The 20,638-nt window shown below is 34.8% G+C and overlaps 1 protein-coding gene across 1 annotated transcript; it reads right to left on the bottom strand.

The window, feature by feature from the left end:
- Positions 1 to 509: 509 nt before the first annotated feature.
- On the bottom strand, positions 510 to 8,933 carry LOC121409628 (G-protein coupled receptor GRL101-like). Its single transcript, XM_041601532.1, has 5 exons — positions 8,868 to 8,933; positions 8,022 to 8,093; positions 6,787 to 6,858; positions 6,308 to 6,379; positions 510 to 2,245 (listed from the first exon to the last, which is right to left on the bottom strand). The coding sequence occupies exons 2-5, from the start codon at positions 8,024 to 8,026 to the stop codon at positions 1,081 to 1,083; spliced, it is 1,314 nt and encodes a 437-aa protein (XP_041457466.1). The 5' UTR covers positions 8,027 to 8,093; positions 8,868 to 8,933; the 3' UTR covers positions 510 to 1,080.
- Positions 8,934 to 20,638: the final 11,705 nt, after the last annotated feature.

The raw sequence follows: 20,638 nt of genomic DNA, 5'->3' as shown, positions 1-20,638 counted from the left end.
GTTGGAATCTTGGTTGAGTACCACTTGGTAACTTGCAGGCCGATGCTTGGCATGTTCTTCGTCACTATCCCGCAGTGGTTTCAAGTGCAATGCAAGACATGCAGCGTCGACAGAGGAGGGAGTGTGTAACGTTGAAGGTGATAGTGCAAAAGATAGGTCAACAGAGATTGAAGTTCGATGTCAATATGTAAATGCCAGTTACTCACAAAAAGCTAACACAAGGGATAGCTTTTCACTGGAATTAAAAGGGTAAACTCTGATGAAACCCACGCCATAGTATACAACAAAGTTTACCTCGTGCTTGTACATAAAAAATCAAATGTGGAAAAGGTAGGTTTTGTACCCTTCGCATCTGAAGGACTATAACTCTATGACCAGTGACAATTGTGACGCAAACAAGGTGTCAAATAAAAGTTGATGGGTTTCCCAATTATGTAAAATAGAAATCATAAGAAAGGAACATGTATTTTTAATATGGCTGACCTCTGAACTCCAGTTATTTTTTTTTAGAAACACCTATAATTGATTGATATATAACGTATACATTAATGTCAATATATATTTACGTCGACTTACAAGCTCACAATTAGGAAATGTGTAGATTCTAAAATAACACTAACAAATAAAACACATTTCCATTTAAGTGTCAATATAAATGTACAGTCATTTAAAATTTAAATACAGTACGTTCAGGGTAAAACAGGGTAATATACGAGTATTTCATCGTACTCAGGTATATACGGAAGCTTTCAGTGCCATCTAGTTGTCAAGAAAGCGATGTTTTAATCTGCTATGTCGACTTAATAAACTTATCACGTCAACATGGCCGGATATATGATCTTGTCATGTCGTATTATTGCGACATTGGGAAAAACGTTGCCAAATCTTGCATAATTTACTTTTCATGATCGCGAGAAATACAAATTGACATGAAGCCATTCATGTACGTGTGACTTCTTAACAATAAAGATTTGTATTTACGCGACAATGGTGGAACATTCACCCGACCCTATAGTTTCAAAGGTCTTCAAATCTTAAGAGTGATCATGGATTATCGAGTAACTTCGATTTCGACAATTTTTATGCACGAGTTTCCCTTGTAAGGCTATTATTTCTTGAACGTCTATGTATTCTTTTAAAATCTACATTCCTTGAAACAGAATTAAGAGCCGACGTGTCCCTTTTATTTCTTCGTCTTCTGACATGAAGATTCAAGAACGTATAGATGATCGGGTTAATTGAAGAGTTAATAGGTAATATGAAAATGACGACCCAGGCGTATAACGACGACGGTAGGACCACCAGACCTGTCTGTGTAAGAATACCCATGATAACAATCGGCATCCAGCAGGCAAAATTAGTTCCTACGATAAACGCCATTTTCCTGGCGACTTTGATTTCCCTCCATCTCATTTCCGAGTTTCCGACAGATCGAGTTGATCTTTTAACTTCGACGAACATCGAGATGTAGCAGATTAAGATGAACAAGAATAATATTGCGTTCACACCGATGAAGATAATAACTGAATATATCCAAGACGGTCGGATGTCACTGCTGATTGCCTCGTAGACGACTATGAATTCCTCCGACCAAGGTAATTCTCTCTGGAAACGTAATAACCCGGTTTCTCCTGAATCAACATGAAGTGGTAAACCAAGACAAACATCTGAAAGGCCATAGATGCCGGACAGATCTGAATAAATTACATACGGCAGGACACCAACTACAAGGACAGTTAACCATGCAACGACCAGAAACACACCAGTTATTTTGACATTCAAGTGGTATTTCCCAAATGGAAATATGATACATATAAGCCTGTCAAGGGTAATGAGGGCTAATGTTAGAACGGATAGTTCACTTGATAGGAAAGCCAGAACACTTGCCACCTTACATACAATAGATTGCCGCCACCAAGGAGCAACTAGAAAGAAGATATCGCCAAAATGTATATCTGCTGATGTTATAAAGATCATGTAGACTCCCATTAAACAATCGGCAACAGCTAAATTTATAATCAGAAGAATTTGGACACTTAATTCCTGGTGCTGGTGAAATCTCAGAGCGAGCACCACGATGTTTCCAACCAGAGCAGTTAGACCTATCATCCAGCCAAAGATCCCCAGTACGGCGCTTGGGTAAAGTCTGCCACATGTTTCCAGTGGGCTCCTAGCAGAGGTCCGGGCACAGGTGACATTCTCTTGGTCGTTAACAAGGCAACAAAGCCTGTTGTCAGACGCTGAACTGTATGAAGTTAAATTATATTACAAGGCAATTATATTAATCTACGCAAGAAAATAAACATCGTACCGAGCACGAAAAAGATATGCACATTTCATTAAGAACACAGTAGATGGGTACACATGTGATCAGGGTGACCAGACGTCCCGTATTTCCCGGGATTGTCCCGTATTTTGCTCCTTTGTCCCGGCGTCCCGACAAACCCTTCGCGGGACGCCTATTTGTCCCGTATTTCATATTAATAACAAAATGTAGTTAATACAAAAGTGACGAATTTTCATTAAATAACTTACGGATGACGATGCAGAGACAACAATTAGATTGATAACTACAAACTTTTGCAGGTTCTGCGATGATTTTCTTGCTAATTCATTGCAAACGAACTGGCCTCCTGCCTAGCTGTGTGTGGCAGGCTACAACCTAGGCATGTAGGAGAATTTGCTCTGATCCTACTAGGATCAGAGCAAATTCTCAATTGTGCAAACAATCTCACATGATAAATAGTTTTTCCACCAAAATAATCACAAAATCGGCGGGAAATTTTTATAATTATATTATGGATTCTCAGATTAATTATTTGTAGATGTAATCGGAGGAACAAGTTATTGACTTTTCATAGATCTAGTTGTTTCAGCTTTCATTTTAAATTTTGATGTGTATGATGCCGCGATGTTTTATCTAATTTTTAAGCTTGACATTATGTTTCACTTTGAAATGTTATTCATTTCTAAAACATTTTACTTTTTGAAATTTGTAAAACACATTAAAAAAAAACACACATTTAAAAAAACACCAAATAATATTATGATTTTCATTAGATGATTGGATTTTTTTTTGGCTTTGACCTTAAATTTTATCAGTGAATGTGCATTCTAGGTACTTAATTTTATTTTATTTGATATTCTGGTAAGAATTTGTGTATTTTGACACCATTATCACCAACCTGCGCCTTTCCATCTCAGAGATACCATTATACAGTATATATGAAAAGGTCATTGACCTTTGACCTTGAAAAAAAGCAGTTTCCCCAACCCGCATTCCTCCTAACTTTTTTTTGGTAAATGTTGACACCCATACCTACTCAAATCAGTTGAAAAACCTTTTCCAATAATTTTATTCCAGATTGGTTACTTTGGGGTCTAATTTAGGGATACTAATGATATACGTTATGTACAGAATGTACGATGGCGGATAAGATGTCGTCTCTTCGTCGTGTTTTGACAGCGAAAATGACGATTTATCACTAGCAAGTATATGCTACATGCACGTTTTACCCAAGGAAAGAGGGCCAGTAAATTCCTTTCAAGTAAAGAGCTAGAACAAATTTAAGCCTTTGCTGCATTTGTTGATGTAGACTACATGGGACTTCAGAATAAAAATGGCTATTCGTGCAGCAGAGAAGTTTGCGATTGACTTGCATGCAACCCGGCCCATCCCAGGGAGCAAATAGTGGCTTAACAGTGCAGGGGGGGGCAAGCTATCCCCCCTGGCGTAGTTCACCGGGAACTTAAAGGGGAAAAAAGAAAAGGGGGAGAATGAAAGGGGAAAAAAGAAAAGGGGGAAAGGGAAAGGGGAAAAAGAGGAACTGGAAAAGGAAAGAAAGAAGAACAGATAGATTGTCATGAAAAGGTGATTTTATTTTTTTTTTAAATAAGCATGCAAAATCATAAACAAAATCTTGTTTACCGTGGCGTACAGACCAAGAAAAAAAAAGGAAAAGGAAAGAGAGAAGGGTGAAAAATATGTTCTCTTCTTTAACATTATGTCAAAATCTGAAATTGGATTTTTGTAATAAAAATGTATAATTTTTTGCTCACTCGCATTGCTTTTTTTACCCGATACACCATATCGCCCCTCAAAATGTTGCCTCATGACCCCCTCATGACGCCATTGCCTGCCCCCCCCCCCCTTTGAGAAGCAAAATACTAAAATTTGTAATGGAAATATGCCATTAAAACAAAGGTGTGCCCCCTCTTTTGAAATTGAAGACCCTTTTTTTCGTGTACGAAATATACTTCATTTGTGGGTGAAAACCTTTATTTTTTTTTGCTTGTCAATTGGTTGAAAAACTTTTTTTCTGGGGGGGGGGGGCCTGGTCGAAACTTTCCTCTGAAAAATTAGCCTCCTTTTGGAAAATCATGGATCTGACCCTGATAAGACCGGAGATTTTTTTGCTCTTGCCCCTCCTGCATGGCCACCGACCTGTTACGCTCCTGCCCAGCCCGACAAGCATTGCAGCAAGATCCGAATGGATCAAACTAACGTTATAGATGTATTAACGCGTTACATCTTGCCCGGAGCCAGGTCAAACATCGTTCGTATCACCAGCATTCCAGCAATCAAGCTATCGAAGGTGAAAAAGATACAGAGGATGATTTTGAGATGGTGATCCTTGTTATAGCGATCTTTGTCCATGCCAAAATTGTTTCACTTTGTGCTTTTGCATTTCATTCTCTGCAAAAGTGAAGCAGTACAAGCTTTGATGACATTTGTATAGGTCTAGATTTCTTAATTGAATCGATACATAATGTGACTCATGTCATGACTTAGTTCACCGCCACATTTACAGCCTATGAATAGAAGACGAAGTAAGTCATGAGTCACATTATTCATCGACTCAATTAAGAAATCTAGATGTAGACCTATACAAAAATCATCAAAGTTTGCACCGCTTCACTTTTGCAGAGAGTGAAATGCAAGAGCACAAAGTGAAAACAAATTACCTTTGATCGCTTGATTGCTCAATGCTGGTGATATACGAACGATGTTTGACCTGGCTCTGGGCAAGATGTAAACGCGGTAGGCCTACATCGAACATCTATATTTATTTTGATCCATTTGGATCTTGCTGAAATGCTGGTCGGACGTCGGGCTGGTCTCCCGGGGCCGGGCTGCATGCAAGTCAATCGCAAACTTCTCTGCTGCACGAATAGCTATTTTTATTCTGAAGTCTCAGGTAGTCTACATCAACGAATGCAGCAAAGGCTTAAAATTGTTCTAGCTCTTTACTTGAAAGGAATTTACTGGCCCTCTTTCCTTGGGTAAGACGTGCATGTAGCATATATTTGCTAGTGATCATGGTGATAAATCGTCATTTTCGCTGTCAAAACACGACGAAGACGACGACATCTTATACGCCATCGTATATTCTGTATTATAACGTATATCATGCACAGCGAATAAAAAAAAATAAAACGCGAACGAGGTTACATGCATTGTGCACGCTTGCGCGCGTTCACGGAAGTCCTTAACACACGGGGTGAATGGCGGAATTTCCAGTCGAATCAATAGTACGATTTTGCATATTATTATTTTAATTTTGAGGTCAGGAGCAAAATTTACCGATGGCAACATTGTGCATGTATTCACTCATAATATTTTACATATTATCATGTCCAAGAACCGTGGTTGTATTTGCCGCCCCAAGGAATGTCACAATTTTAGCGACCATCCCACCGTCTATCTCTTTCTTTCTTTCTTTCTTTCTTTCTTTCAAAGAATGACGGAAACCTTTTTTATCTCTTTTATTCTTTTTTTTCATCCTTCTTTTATTCTTACTTTCTGTTATTGTTTCCTTTATTTTCTTTCCTTCTCAATTCATCTCTTTTCTTTCGCTCCTTCTTTCTTTCATTCACCCTTCCTTCTAATTCTTTATATTCGTTTTTTTCACAAGTCTAACACTTTGTGTGGGCTTCTTGGTTGATCTTTGTTTGTCAATTGTCCCGTAATTCATTTTGTGAAATCTGGTCACCCTGCATGTGATGTTTGTTGCTTCCATAAAGATCGGCAATATTTCTTTCCTAGTAGCTTAAATCCTTCTCATTATGCAAAATATTGCAAATTTCATTGCTGGTAATTTAATTTGACATGAGTAAGTTAGGAGGGGTAACATTAATTTTGTTTGTTTATAGTTTTTGTCATACGTAAATTTCTTATAATTTTCCTCAAACAAAATAGTATTTACAATGAAAAAGAGAGTGGAATAGTTCTCTTTCAGAAGATTCTACCATTACAGCACACAGTTCCTTTTATCAGATCGTTGGAATGTGGAAATTATATACATACACTGTCGTGAGAGAAGAAAGATTGCTTATGACATCTGGTTCTAGAGATGGTATGTATACTTCAACAAAAAATCTGAAATTGAAAAAAAATAGATAAATACAATAACCAGTCGATAAAGGGCTAGAAGCTTCAAAGAAAATATTAATTTGCATAAGAAGCATTTGTTTTAATATAGAATATAATAATTGGCAGTTCAAATCAACATTGAAATTGAAAGAGGGATTGAGGTGTAAATACATGTAGTGCAATTCGCTTACCTAACGCTATGGCATTTCGTGTAGAAGATACGATATATTTGCCCATTATGATATATATATATTTATATATATATATATATATATATATATATATATATATATACATATATACATATATATATTGCATTGCAGACCAAATTCCCTTTCTTTCTTTGGGGTGCAAAGACGTCTTGTTCAATTGATTTAGAGTCGTTTTCATTTGTGAGATTGGGACATACTTACAAATATATAATGTTCCTTAATGTAGCGAATACTCCCTCGTCGATATGTAGTATGGGGTTGTAGCTCAGATCCCTACGAAAGGAGAAGCATTAAAAAGTACTTTTTGGAACGTCATATAACTAATCCGATCAAGGGGCAATGTCATAAAGCTGTTCGTAAGTTACACACGATTTACACACAAGCGGGTCATATTCCCTAGTGCTAATTAAGAGCATCCATTATTTCATGACAGGAATGAAAAGAAAAATAGTGGGCTCTTCGTCTACCATCAGCATCATCAGTGTCGTAATGCACTGGAATTACTTTCAATTGTTTTACCCCAAAGATCTAAGGTGATCATCGACAAGCCAATACATATATCCATCGCTGGCGTTCAATTTTAATTAAATGAAAAAATTATAAGGTTTAGATTATGCAAGATTTATTGTCAAATAGGAAGTGGCCTAACTAGTGATTTATGAAAAACGATAAAAAGTGATTTGTGAAGAGGTTAAAAATATGAAAAAATAAACCGATTTCAGTAAAGATGCTGATATATAACCACGATTACTTCCACAAAGAATAAGTAGGCTAAAATTTATCGAATTATTTTATTGTATTTTATTTTATTCCATTCAGCTGGAAGAGCTTCCTTCCGCAATATTAAATGAAGACTTCACTAGAAAAAAACAAGATGCAGAAGTTATGGAAGACTATCTGCTAATGGTATTTTCAGGCTGCAATATGGTTATATGGTGCCCTTGGTTAATGAGATACCTCATGCCAACATGGCGGGGCGATATACCCCCAAATTTTACATATATTATAAAAGGAGAGTTATTTCCTATACTCCAAAATCGAACCAAGCATTCTGATGCGAGTAGAAATCGCAATTTCACTGTACAACGATCAGATTTCGCCTGTATCTGATGTGAATCAACATTACCATTACTCATTTAGCACAAATTCGTAAGGTCTTGTGAACAGCTTTCTGAAACACCAGATGACCTTTAGGTGGTTGCATCTATTGCTTGTACGTCTAAGATCCTACGATTATACCTCTTATTAGGATAATGTCAGCATGTATCTGCGCTTGAAGTGTAACATTGAGAAATCTAATACGAGTATTGGCGAGTATTGGCTTGCTTACATTGTATAAAGACTTCAAGAGGGGAATTAAGCAGGACTTCATATTTGATTTTATCCTAGACGATTCCCATGGATGTGTAATAGGTGAAGGTGACTTTCAAACTTACAACATTCTCAGGTTTTCCAGACCGTCGAAGATTCCATGACGTAGATACTTCAAATTATTTGATGATAGATTCCTGCTCAATATAAAAAGGATATGAAGGATCCAGAGTGAAAATTATCAATCATGACTTGACTTGCATGTATACGTTACTAACACTAATTTGTAAACATGAAACAGCAATATATCCAGTTCCGGGGATATAATTACTATTGTGATCTAAAATGCTTTTCATTTTGCTTCAAATTTACAATGAGCCCAAAATAACACAGATGACATGATGATGATGGTTGGTACGATGGGCAAAATAAATAGAGTAAATTAGAATTCAATCTATAGTTCAAGGATCAGAATTATAAACTGATTATTTTTAATGACATTTTCCTATCAATCTAAAGGAAATACCGATCTTTTTTTCTTTCTGTGTGGTAATGTTTATTTATTTATTTATTTGAATTCATTTATACAGGATAAAAAACATGATCAGCACAGCTGTTTTACATCATGGTCCTGATACAACAGGTTAAAAAATTGAATATATATATATTTATAAAAAAATCATCACATAGATTAAAAATAACAAATACAATTTAACAAAGTAACTAGGGAATTCATGATGTAAAATATATCATATTTTCTCTCTGATATAAAACTACAAATAATAGTATAATAATCTAAGAGAATTAAAAGTCAAAACAAAGTATACATCGATAATTCACAAAAAATATGTAGAAGTGAGACAAAATTAAAAGTAATGAATAAAAATGAATTTGCATAAAAAGGATTACAGTTATATTTTGTATTGTTCTCTAGGCTACTTTACTACTTAAATCTTGCAAAAAAAACTTACAAAATTCTCAGTGACAATAATCCTTCAAAGGTTCCCTCCTCTATTCCGCTAATGCCGTTTTCACTCAGAAACCTATACGAATAAACATAATCATATTTTTTCATGATTATTTTCTAAAAGACAGGTTTATTGCAATGTTAACTAAAAGAGATTAAAATTATCATTAGTCAAGTATTCTAGTAACATCGTGAATATCGTACAACGGTTTAGAAAATAAGTTTCGTATATAACGTGAGATTGTAAGCGTAAAGTGTGTGTATGTGTGAGTAAGGTGAGTATGTGTGAGAAATGATTTGTGTTTTGTATGCGTTTGTGTGGGTGAGCGTGTGTTTGTGTGTGGGTGTGGATGCACTATGCGATAGGACAGAATTTGACCTCCGAAGTATATGTGGGCAAAAAAGTTACTACGACCTCTTGGTCCTGGAACCCGTTTTTAATAGCTACTTGCAACTATGGTTACATCGCCAATATATTGAAGTTGCCATAGTAACAGTTAAGGGTTTTTTTGTCCGGGTTTTTTGTAATTACAATAGATGGCAAATTTGCCACTGTTGTAGACCTAGATGGTTTGCCGACTTATGCTGTAGCGGTCCGATTTTCAAGATAAGATGGGAGGAATGGGAATTTGTAATGTTGCTGCTCTAATCTCGAGTTGGCACGGTCAGTTAGAATTTGCTTTACTCTTCATAATAAAAAATACTTTTGAATCTATATTTTATGTTGGTCTGTATCTGCAGTAAAACTTGAACTCTCCTCACACATTCAACAGACTACCCTTACTTATTCGAAAGCGTTTGAAAGCACGAAACAAAAAGTAATAAATGTCATTTAATTTATAAAAACATTTACAAGAAACATTAAACTTATAAAACATAACTTACAGAAAAAGTAGATTAGCATAATGCCTGAAAAGTCCCGGTTGTATTGACAAGATTTCGCTGTCGTCAAATGAGCTAAATGATGGCCAAAAAAAATACAGTTGGTGATAAGATTAGCAGTGACAGTATGGGAAATGGAAACTAAAATGCGATATAAATTATCATAGTAAAACAATAAACCCATGTATATAAATTGTTTTAAGTAACTGATGATTTTGTTTTATCTGCAGCATCCTATAGATTAATTTACATACACGCACACACCCACCTTCACATCAAACTACACGCACACACAACTTCATACACAGGGAAATGCGTGACGAACACCCACACATACACGCACTCTCATTTACCAAACCACATTATATATATGATTTTCAGTTTTTGCAGTATAAATGAAAACTAGTTAAAGGCAAATTTTGTTTGACTTTTGTTCATTATTTTCTATCGTTATTTCATCTCATTTTTTCGTGTATACACACACACACACACATATATACATATATATATTTATATATAGATATATATATTTGAAAGTGATCTTTACGAACTTTTCACATAGAAAATCTCACAAAATATCCTGATAACCTGAAGCATTTCTTTTTAATTCCGTTTAAAGTGTAAATTACGTACATCTGCGCAACTCTTTCTTCATAGAATATTTCTGAAGGGCGGTAGGATGCAGGTAGATTCTTCCATTTTCTGTGAATCAAAATTATCAATAGTACATTTTTTCCTAGAATTTCAATTAACTTAGTTATCGATCTAGCAAGTAATATTATAGGCAATGACATTAAAGGGGTATTCCGGGTTGAAAATGATATGTCTGAAAGAGATACACAAAAATCAGACAAACACGACACGGAAAATGAAATAAAAATCGGACATGGACTAACGAAGTTATGACATTTTAAAGAATCGAAAAGACATCATCATATGCTAAAAAAAAGTGCAAAAATATACAACATACCATTCACAATTTACGAACTGGTTCATTTTTTCAATGGGGTGAGACAAATGCGATGTTATAAAAACGGAGACTCATACTGACTCACAAATGTATTATTCATTCATCGATTTAAAAAAATATTTTCCATTACCCATCTGCAGATAATGTGCAACGTTAATGAATGATTCAATGACGTTAATCAATAATTTAATGAAGCATCCATAATTTTAAAAGTAAATGAATAAATGAACTCTATCCATCTACCCTTTCCCAGACTAAAAAAAAAACCTGAAAAGTGAAAGATACTGAACAAACTACCTGCGCATATGCTTCATTATAGTATATCGATTTTTCTTTTAAGAAAAATATTATTTTCTTTCCATATCTGACTAAAGAAATATTATTCTAAATATTATAATTCTTCATGCCAGTGTTCCTTAGTATGACGACATATTAAAAGATTGACATAATTTCCTCCAATGATACTTACAAGCATTTTAAGTGGACCATTCTGAGGCTCAAATGAAAGCAACTTAGCATGTCTGAAAGAAATGTAAAATAGAATTCAAGTACACATTCATTCAAGAAATGTTGATTTATATTACAAATCATATAATATACGATATAATGTCTAATTTTTTCCATTACTCACAATTAATAAACCATAACTTTTCTGATTTTAACTAGTAATCCAGGAGGATGTTTCATAAAGCTGTTCGTGAAGTTACACAATCTTTACGCACGACTGGAACATGTTCTTAGGTCATAAATCAATTACATAGGGATATCACATAGCACAAGAAAGGATCACCAGTCGAGCCTAAAGTCATTCGTATCTTACGAACAGCTTTGTGAAACACCCACCAGTCTTGTTATCATGATAAGCGTTGTAATTATCATATGAAATGATACATACCATTCCATGGTAGTATCCAGCATCCTTTTGTCAGTGGATAACAAACGGTTCCTGAAATGAATATATGAATCAACAGCATAATTGAGTTATTAATTGATATTATATAGTAAAATCAATTTTTGAATGTCAATTAAAACAGTAATGGAATGTGAAAAATAACAATTGCAGGTCTCTTTTTCTTTTAATGTGTTGACAAGGAATTTTTTTCCATAAATCCAATGCAAAACCAGGAGTTTCAATACTACTTTATCTTCCACTTGAAAACTTTTGTTTTGTTTCATTATTTTGTTTTTAAATTACACCAGGTCACTGATTCCTATTTGCTTTGAGAACAATTCATGTGATTAAGACAAAATATAATACCAATAAAACCAGTGGTTAAGAAAAAAAGTTGCAAGAAAAGTTTTCTACGATCGCCAATGATTTTTGACTAAGCCATGGATCCATGGAAGATAGTGTAAACCTACCTCCTACAGTGCTTTCTGAGCAAAGTCCTGCAAGACAACTTCCCTCTGTCAACGAAACAAATTTACGCTGTACATAAGATTTAAAGTAACACAACTAAAGTATAATTTTGATATAATCAAAACATAGTAAATTGAATAAATCTACCGCCAAGTTTTGAATCCCCGATCAAATTATAGAAATCTGCTACTTTTAACATAAATGTAATGTTCAATAGAGTGATAAAAATTCAACATACATTCAATAGCTTTTTGAAAATGCACGATTTTTTGCATTATTGATTTAGTAAATCAAATGACCGTGCGCATATCAGTCTCAGTTATAAACCACATAGTGACAGGAGGTCGATCCGAGCATTATTGTCACTAATACTACTACTACTGCTGCTGCTACTACTTCTACGTCTATACTTCTACTACTATCACTATCATACTACTTCTACTACCACTACTACTACGACGACGACGATGACGACTACAACTATCACTACAACTGCTGCTGCTGCTGTTGGTACTACTAACTACTTCCACTTATGCTTCTTTTATTGTTTCATCCCCCTACCACACTGAATACTATCCTCATTCATATCATATCATCAATATACATGTAGGTGTGTAAAATAATTTTTACAATTTAAAAGAGCTAATATTCATTTTAGACATACTTTTCAAGCCAAAACTATCCACGATTTGTCAATTAACATGACTTACCGCCATCATTCGAACACTCAACACCAGCAACCGTTTCTTCCAATTGATGGGTATTCCCTGTGGGATTTTCATCATTTTGGCAATCATAAAGGTTGCCCTCATCCCCGATGCAATCCACGTTATAAAGAAACATCTCGTCGTTGATAAGTTCTTTTGGTCTTGAAGTATAAGATCGAATCGCCCGTGTGAAACCAAGACTTGAGCAGACAACATTGGCATCGGCTCTGTCCCAAGAGGCACCACTCAAATACCCCTGGGTCCCATTTACACAAACTTCTACGATCCCATCAGACGTGTCGTTAGCCAACCGTACGGTCCATTCTGTATAAAAGATACAAGAGCCATAGTTGTTTTCTTATCACCATGACTTCAATCTAATATTTTGGGGTGGGGTCCCATTTTATCAATTGGACCGCCGCGCCGTAATACATTGAGAGAAAAAAAATTATCTATATACATTTTAAGGAGCAACCTGCTTGCACTTGTCTTTTCTTTGAGCACATACCTTGGCACAACTCAGGACCTTTCAGACAAGAACGGTACATAATTGCACTTGCAATACTGAGGTACCCCTATTTAGACATTGCTGAAATTGTTATCTATGATGAACCTTTTTGGGGGTATCATTAATTCTCAAGGATGTACACAAGAAAGTTGAAATTATTCTACAGAAAAATCGAGTGAAATTTTAAGAGTTCCATTTATTTGAAACTTCAATTGTTTTGTATTTAAAGCTTTGAAAAGGCAATGGACCATTGTTGGTTTTTAAATGACTACAGTTTTGTGATGGATAACCAGCATCCACGGCCATACAAACACGATTCAACTGATTGACATCAAATATCGTGAAGTATTTTAAGTGGTGAATGTCGACATATCTGTTGAAAGAAAGACTTTGTGGATCCGAGTTTATTTGCATGCAGAAACTAATGGGGTCTCGCGTAAATGTTAGCTATTGTTTATTTTTCATGAAGTATGTATATCAGCATGATCGGACCAATGTTTATTTTGGTCGAACCTAGAAGTGATTTCAATCAAACTGCATTGATTGCTTGCTTCCTTGATTTTTTAATATTATTTTGTTGAACTGCAATTACAATTTAAATAGGCCTAACGTGCACTTATGATGGTAATAATGAAAATAAACATAGGCCTAATGAAAATGGTAATAACAATAATATTTTAATTTTGACGTATCTAGAAGCGTATTCCCCTTAGAACATTTATAAATAGGACTAAATTTATTTTTTTATCCTCGTGATAGTGAACAATATGAAGTTCTTGCCCCATGCATATTTGAATGTCTCCATTTATATATCTACGTTTTTATCTACATATTTATGTTCGTCTATCTGTATTTGTCTATCCATCTGTCTATCTATAAATTTATATAATTATATATCTATAAATCTATCTCTCTCATATTCAACCCACAGATGACTTCAGTTCATGGTTAACTACACATAAGGCGTAATCATAATTATGTAACTCCAGAGAGGCTAAAAGCGGTTTATTTATACAGCATGAACGTGTGTTTTACGTGAGCCTTTTTGATGGAAGATGAACACTGTTTTTCCATTATATTGGAAACGCAAATATGGAAAGCTCCAATTGTTCAAACACCCCGCATCACTTTAGAAAGTTCTCGCAGAGTAATTCAATATATAGACCGAGTTTTCTGGTACTTGAGGAGCAACACTCGAACTGCATCTTTGACCCGGCATGCCCGGAGCGGCACCGTGGGCAGGAGGCGTTATTGCAAAACATACAAAATCGAGCAGGAAGCACTTTTCTAAAAATTGGTCCATATTTGCATATTTCAACCTCATACAAATATGATATAGTGAAATTGAAGCATTTGAATACTCGGCAGACAGTGTTCGTAATGGTGTTTACAGTTTTGAATATTTTTTTACCCCGATGCATGAAAACCTCATTTTCTCATAAGTCATACCCAAACTTTCTGCGTACAGAAATTCACCTTGGTCTTTAGGAACGGATCTAGCATTTTTCCGAGGAGGGGTTTGACCAAAAATTTGACAAACAAACAAAAAAGTTTCACTGCCAAATGAAGCTCATATTGGCGGCGAGAATTTTTTTTAAAGCAAAGAAAACAAATGTTCACTATAGAATGAAGGTAATTTGGGGCTCCCCTAACCCCTAGCCCCCCCCCCCCCCCGGGAAGATCCGCCACTGGCCTCCCAAGACCAAATTGTCAAATAGATGTAAACGAATATTTGTGTACACTCTTAAAATGCTGGGAAACGTATACTGTCCACACAAAGATTGGTTAAAACTTTATTCAATTCTGCATGGGTAGTTATATCGTGTGCTTTGGGTGAATACTACACAGTATTGGTTGAAAACTACCCAGAGTTTGATATTTTTAACCAATTATTGTGTGGACAGCATGTTGGCTAACATTTTAGAGTGTATAATCAATCAACGATTCCTTGTCTAGTTCAACGATCCAGTCCATTAAATCCAATATTCATTATTTTTAGTTAGTTTTTCGTAACTGTGGTTGGGGTACGGCAATTATCTTTCTATAAGTATTGTGCATATTTATTGTAATTATGTAATTTATTTTATATGCATTTATTTACGTTAAAAAGGACCCCATGGAAGAATATTGTTAATTTGTAAATGCCGCTAAAGTGGGCTATCCTCCAGTTCATATGATTTATACGATTTGTAAGATTTGAACCTGTTTATTCTTTTATAAAGAAATAAATATAAACAAACAGACTGGGGTAGACATCCCCAGGTCCTTTCAAGAAATCAAAATATGCCAGAAAGGGGAGAGGCAAATGAAAAAATAAAAATGAAGACGGATCACTTTCTTGATAGAGTTGGGTCGTTAATTTGTATACCTCTATCACCTTCAGCCCGTCTTGACCCTTTCTCAATGCAATGATGCCGCCTGTGTTTTCGTCCACATTTTATTCAATATTGTCATAAGCGACCGCCATTTTAATCACAATATGGAGATTTTCAAAATCTTGCCAAGCTTCATTTGTCAACCGTCAAATATTCTAAAGCCCCTAACATTAAAATAAATTGTATTTGTCATGTAAACATCGGCTCAGATCAACATTTCATACCATGATATACATTCTACATCTCTATCGTGAAATTATAATTTTGAAATACATATCAGAGATATATGTGGTCACTGTGAGGATCATATTTGTTTGGCTAATCGAGAAGTATTTACACGTTCCTTCACATTGCTTTCTGTTTCCCTCGTACATAGATCTCGATAGACCTATTTTTTTAACATTCGCAATTTCTCGACCAGGGGGTCATTTCACAAAGTTGTTCTTAAGTTACGCACGACAAAACGCACAATTATTGGTGACCTGTGATCAAAATGATTTACCCCGATATGTCGAAGTAGGGTGGATTTCATATAACCAATTCAGATTTTGATCAATAATTAACAGTGCATTCATGCATGCTTGTTTACAAGTAAATGGTCGTTTGAAAGCTTGGATTCTTAATTAGCTATTGAAATAAAAATGATTGAAAAATTACTTTGGCGCCGAATAATAGACCACATGTACAAAGCCTTTCTGAAACACACATCAGTACTATCTTATCGAAGCCTCTCACGATTTGATGTCTGCACAGCAATTATTAGGTTAACCTAAACTTAAATTTTGTTCGTGTTTTTTATAGTTTTGATTTTATTGTTTTGGTACACTCTAAAAAAATTGGGTAAAAGTGCTCCATGAGGGTAATTATGTGTCCAACCAACATTGGGCATTTTTATTTATCCAGTGTGATGAAAATTTTGCTAGTTCTTAAGTAATTGCTGCATATTTTTTTTAACCTTTCTGGACAGTATGCTTCCCGCATTGGGTAAAATACTGTCCCAAATTGGTTGGACACATAGTTACCCTCGTGGTGGTAAAATTTTACCCAATATTTTTTACAGTGTACTATTCTGCCCTTGTTTGACGAAAGGAAACAAACAGCAAAATGTAACATGCTGTAAAAGTTTGATTGTCGTTATAGTTGTTACTATCATGGTTGTTGTTTTTGTTGTAGTTGTTTTACTGGTGCTTTGACAATCATTACGTGAGCCACCTGTAGAAGAGCAAAATGTGTTAAGGATTTAAGTCCTTCCGTGACATGTGCTCCGGCGACAATTCCTCAGATGGAAAATCTGGACGTTAAGTAAAACATTGAACTAACTCGTTCTGAAACAAAACTATATTCTGATTCTAACTCTAACCCTACGCCCTCTGAGATATCAAGACCGGGGCAAATGTCGTTTCAACAATGGTTAGCCCATCCGGTTACAAGACATCTGCTCCGGCGACTATTGATCTGGGCTTTATTTCGTCTAAGATATAGGGTTAAGGTTGTAATAGGGTTTATGTTAGGTTGAGAATAGGGTACAGTGTTAAAAACCAAGGTTAAATTTTGTCATTTTACTTAGTGTGTGGAATTTACAGCGGAACAATTGTCGCCGGAACAAATGTCATGGAACCGTGGTAGCTGCATCACTATTTCTTTTAATATTTTGCCTTGAAGAAGAAACCAATTAATTTTGTAAAATTTAACTTTCAAGTATTTACTTATATTATTATTATCATTATTACTTTTATTATTTTTATTATTATCATTACTATAACCTTAAATATAAATCTCGCACATTTTCATGCTATCATAATTGTTTTGATAAAATGTTAGCTGAACTTAGTTAGATATACAGTTAGAAAATTTATCCTTAAACTAAAAGAAGTTCCTGCAGCAGGAGTCTCGAGAACACCTGTAATCTTACCAGATTGCGTAATCTTACAGGAAATTGGTATTTGGTGTGTGTAATCTTACAAATTTCCTTAAATAAAACACTCTTTTCCCCTTTTTCTAACAGACCTGTTCTGTTAAATTGCAGAAAAATTCCTGTTTCATGAATTTAAAGAATGATTCTGGTATTGCTTTCTGCAAAATCTTCTTTTATTTTTCTGTAAAATCAGGGGTTTTTTACAGTGTAGGAAGTACATTCAATTTCATGCTTTAAATGTTGATTTATTTGATTTAAACACGGTAAAATTGTATTCGATCAGCCAATGGCTGGTTTTCAAAGAAGCTGTGCAAAAATATCAACCGAAATATTCTTCTCTGCATTGAAGGTGCATATACATGTGTACAATACAAAATAATGTGAAGATATGGTCCTATGAAAAATTTACACGTTAATCTAATGTCATATATGTAGGAACGTTAGGTATGTAATACCGTAAACTCCGAAAAACAAATCCATAATAGAAATCGCATGTATTGATAGAATTTGCAATTCAAAACGTATAATCTACTGCTCTTTTGAATGATGTTGGTCATTAATAAAGGTAGCAAGATTTCAGCATTGGAACTTACTTTCGTTGTATCATTTTTCATGTTGTACTTACCATCGTTGGCAGAACAAAACTCACTCTGTAAATTACTTTCAGGGACGTCACCCTGGCAAAAAGAGCTGATTTTTAAAACTATCACAAGAAAGATCCTCAAGTATAATGTCAGTTTCATTATGGCGATAATTTCAGTAGGCTTTCACAAAAATGCCGAAAAAGCTGCATGTATATCGCAGAGGTAGCAAATAGTTTACTGTCGGGCTGGTTGTGGAAAGTATAAATCGAACGCACTTGCCATCAGTCCATCTGAATGGTTCGGTTGTCTTTAATCAAATTGAAAACTGCCAGGTAAAAGTAGATACATCTGTTGTCATAATTAATTCATTCTTCCACTGTGGTTTTACAGCACCCCGTGTTGTAGTTTTTCATTTTTTATTGTCAATCAATGAAGCATATTTATTCTAAATATATGACAGCTTGCACAACCTGGTAACGTGGAGTACTTCGACAGATATTAGAAGTGGAGAGAGCTCCGTCAAAGACACATTGCAAATGCCAGGTGGGGATTTTAAGCGCATTGCAAACAATCATGTGGGCTAACCAATCAATTTCCTCCGAATTTCCATCTTTTTTTTAAGAAGCGAACTTTATCAATAGAAAGATTTAAATTGCAGTGTCATGAATAAAATAAGCACTAAATATGATGATTTTTTTTTATCCGAGACGTACTCCACTTGTGGATAAAAACCCACAAATCTACACCCATCGAGTGGTCTAAATAAATTAAATGCCTGGTTTGGCAGTAATAAATTCATATTAAATGTACAAAAAACAGCCTTCATGATTTTTCGTAATCGAAATGTAATCGTAAGTAATGAAATAATATTACGATCTCAAACAAATTCTTTGGAATATATTTAGATGAATACATGAAATATGCAACTCATGTTAATCACGTTCTTAATAGCATATCAAAAAATGTAGGAGTTATAAATAGGCTTAATGTATATGTACATAAAAACATTTTATCAACACATTATGATACTATTATTTTACCACATTCAGACTATTGTTGCATAACTTTGGGACCGTGCAATAAATCTTTTAGAAACAACACTTAAACTACAGAAAAGACTGGTAAGAATTATAAGTAAAATTCCCCATTTTGATTATGCTAAACCCCTTTTCTTAATAAGTCCAAATACCCTTCCTATATATTATGTTTGGATGAATATAATTTAGGGATATCTGTTTTGCTATTATAAAAATCTTTTACCAACATCACTAAAAAATATGTTTACCTTAAACCTTTTTACTCACTTATGATACTTATACATTAGAAATAACGTTAGAAATAAATATGATACTCGGGTCTATTATGGTCGTACTTCTTTTTTGTCCTTCTAATTAATCTTCAGTAATTAGTAATTAAGACACACAAATAAGCACACGTCTGATACTCTTGGTATATGGTTCCAAAGCAAGTTTATTCCACATTGCGCCTGCGCAGCTACAATAGTAAGAAACAGTGAGTCATGGTACAACATCATGTATGACATCATTATCAATATATAACATTTTTCACGTACAATAGTTAAATCCAAAGGTCACATACTTTGGAATATAAATCTACCCTATAAAATTAAACAGAGCAAATCACTTAATACATTCAAATACAAACTTAAATCCCACCTCTTTAAGATCTGTTTAAATTCAATTCAATTACATACTGGCTTGTTCTAGTGTGTTTCTTATTTTTATGTTTGTTTTTCTCTCTCTCTATTTTACTTATTATCTTATATGTTACTGTATTTTCTCCCACTTTAATTTACTAATAATAAGGTTAATCTGTTTATTTTTTATAACTTCTTTTGACCCGCAACATTTCTTATATTCTTTGTCCTTTTTTATCCTTTGTGTATACGTTATATTTGCTGATTTGATAAATGCCTATGTTGAAACTGTTTTCATGTTTTTATGGAAATGTGGACTTTTGATACCTCCCCAATACACACTCACATGCATTAGTCATTCACACACATAGACCATACGATACCGAAGTACAGATGGGGGCTGTGCACCTCCAAAATATTGCAACTAAGAAGAGAAAAGTAAAAAGTGAAAGAAACTTTAAAAAGGGGTTGAAAAAATCGTAAGTTCGAGTCCACCCCGGTTGTATGTAAACGTCTCTCCCACGTTTCATAGATGCGGACTATGTTACATGACAAAACGGTCTTGGTCGAAAATTGATGAATAAAACAGCAGCTTCGTCCGTGACTCTGGAAAAACGACATGTTTTCAAATTTTCCGAATCTCGGGCGATCACCTCTCCCGGTTCACCAGTATTCGACGAAGACCTATCAGCTGTCATTGTGATGGGCATTTTCAATGCATTTACTATGTTCTAGAATCCGCCCCCGTTGCAATTGCGAAAAATCCATCGGTCATGTCTGTTCATTTTAAGTTGATTTAAATCACGAATTCTCACAT

This window comes from Lytechinus variegatus, chromosome 2 (genome assembly GCF_018143015.1).
Source record: "Lytechinus variegatus isolate NC3 chromosome 2, Lvar_3.0, whole genome shotgun sequence".
NCBI classification, from domain to species: Eukaryota; Metazoa; Echinodermata; class Echinoidea; order Temnopleuroida; family Toxopneustidae; genus Lytechinus; species Lytechinus variegatus.
This window is presented reverse-complemented; position numbering and strand designations above follow the sequence as displayed.

Bases quoted from the DNA above. Each gene is read 5' to 3' on its own strand.
- LOC121409628 (XM_041601532.1), bottom strand. The intron at 6,380-6,786 runs GTAAGTATGTCC...TTTCAATTTCAG, and splicing joins TTAAGGAACATTATATATTT to ATTTTTTGTTGAAGTATACA. The intron at 2,246-6,307 runs GTATGTATATAA...AACTTCATACAG, and splicing joins CTTTCTTCTCTCACGACAGT to TTCAGCGTCTGACAACAGGC.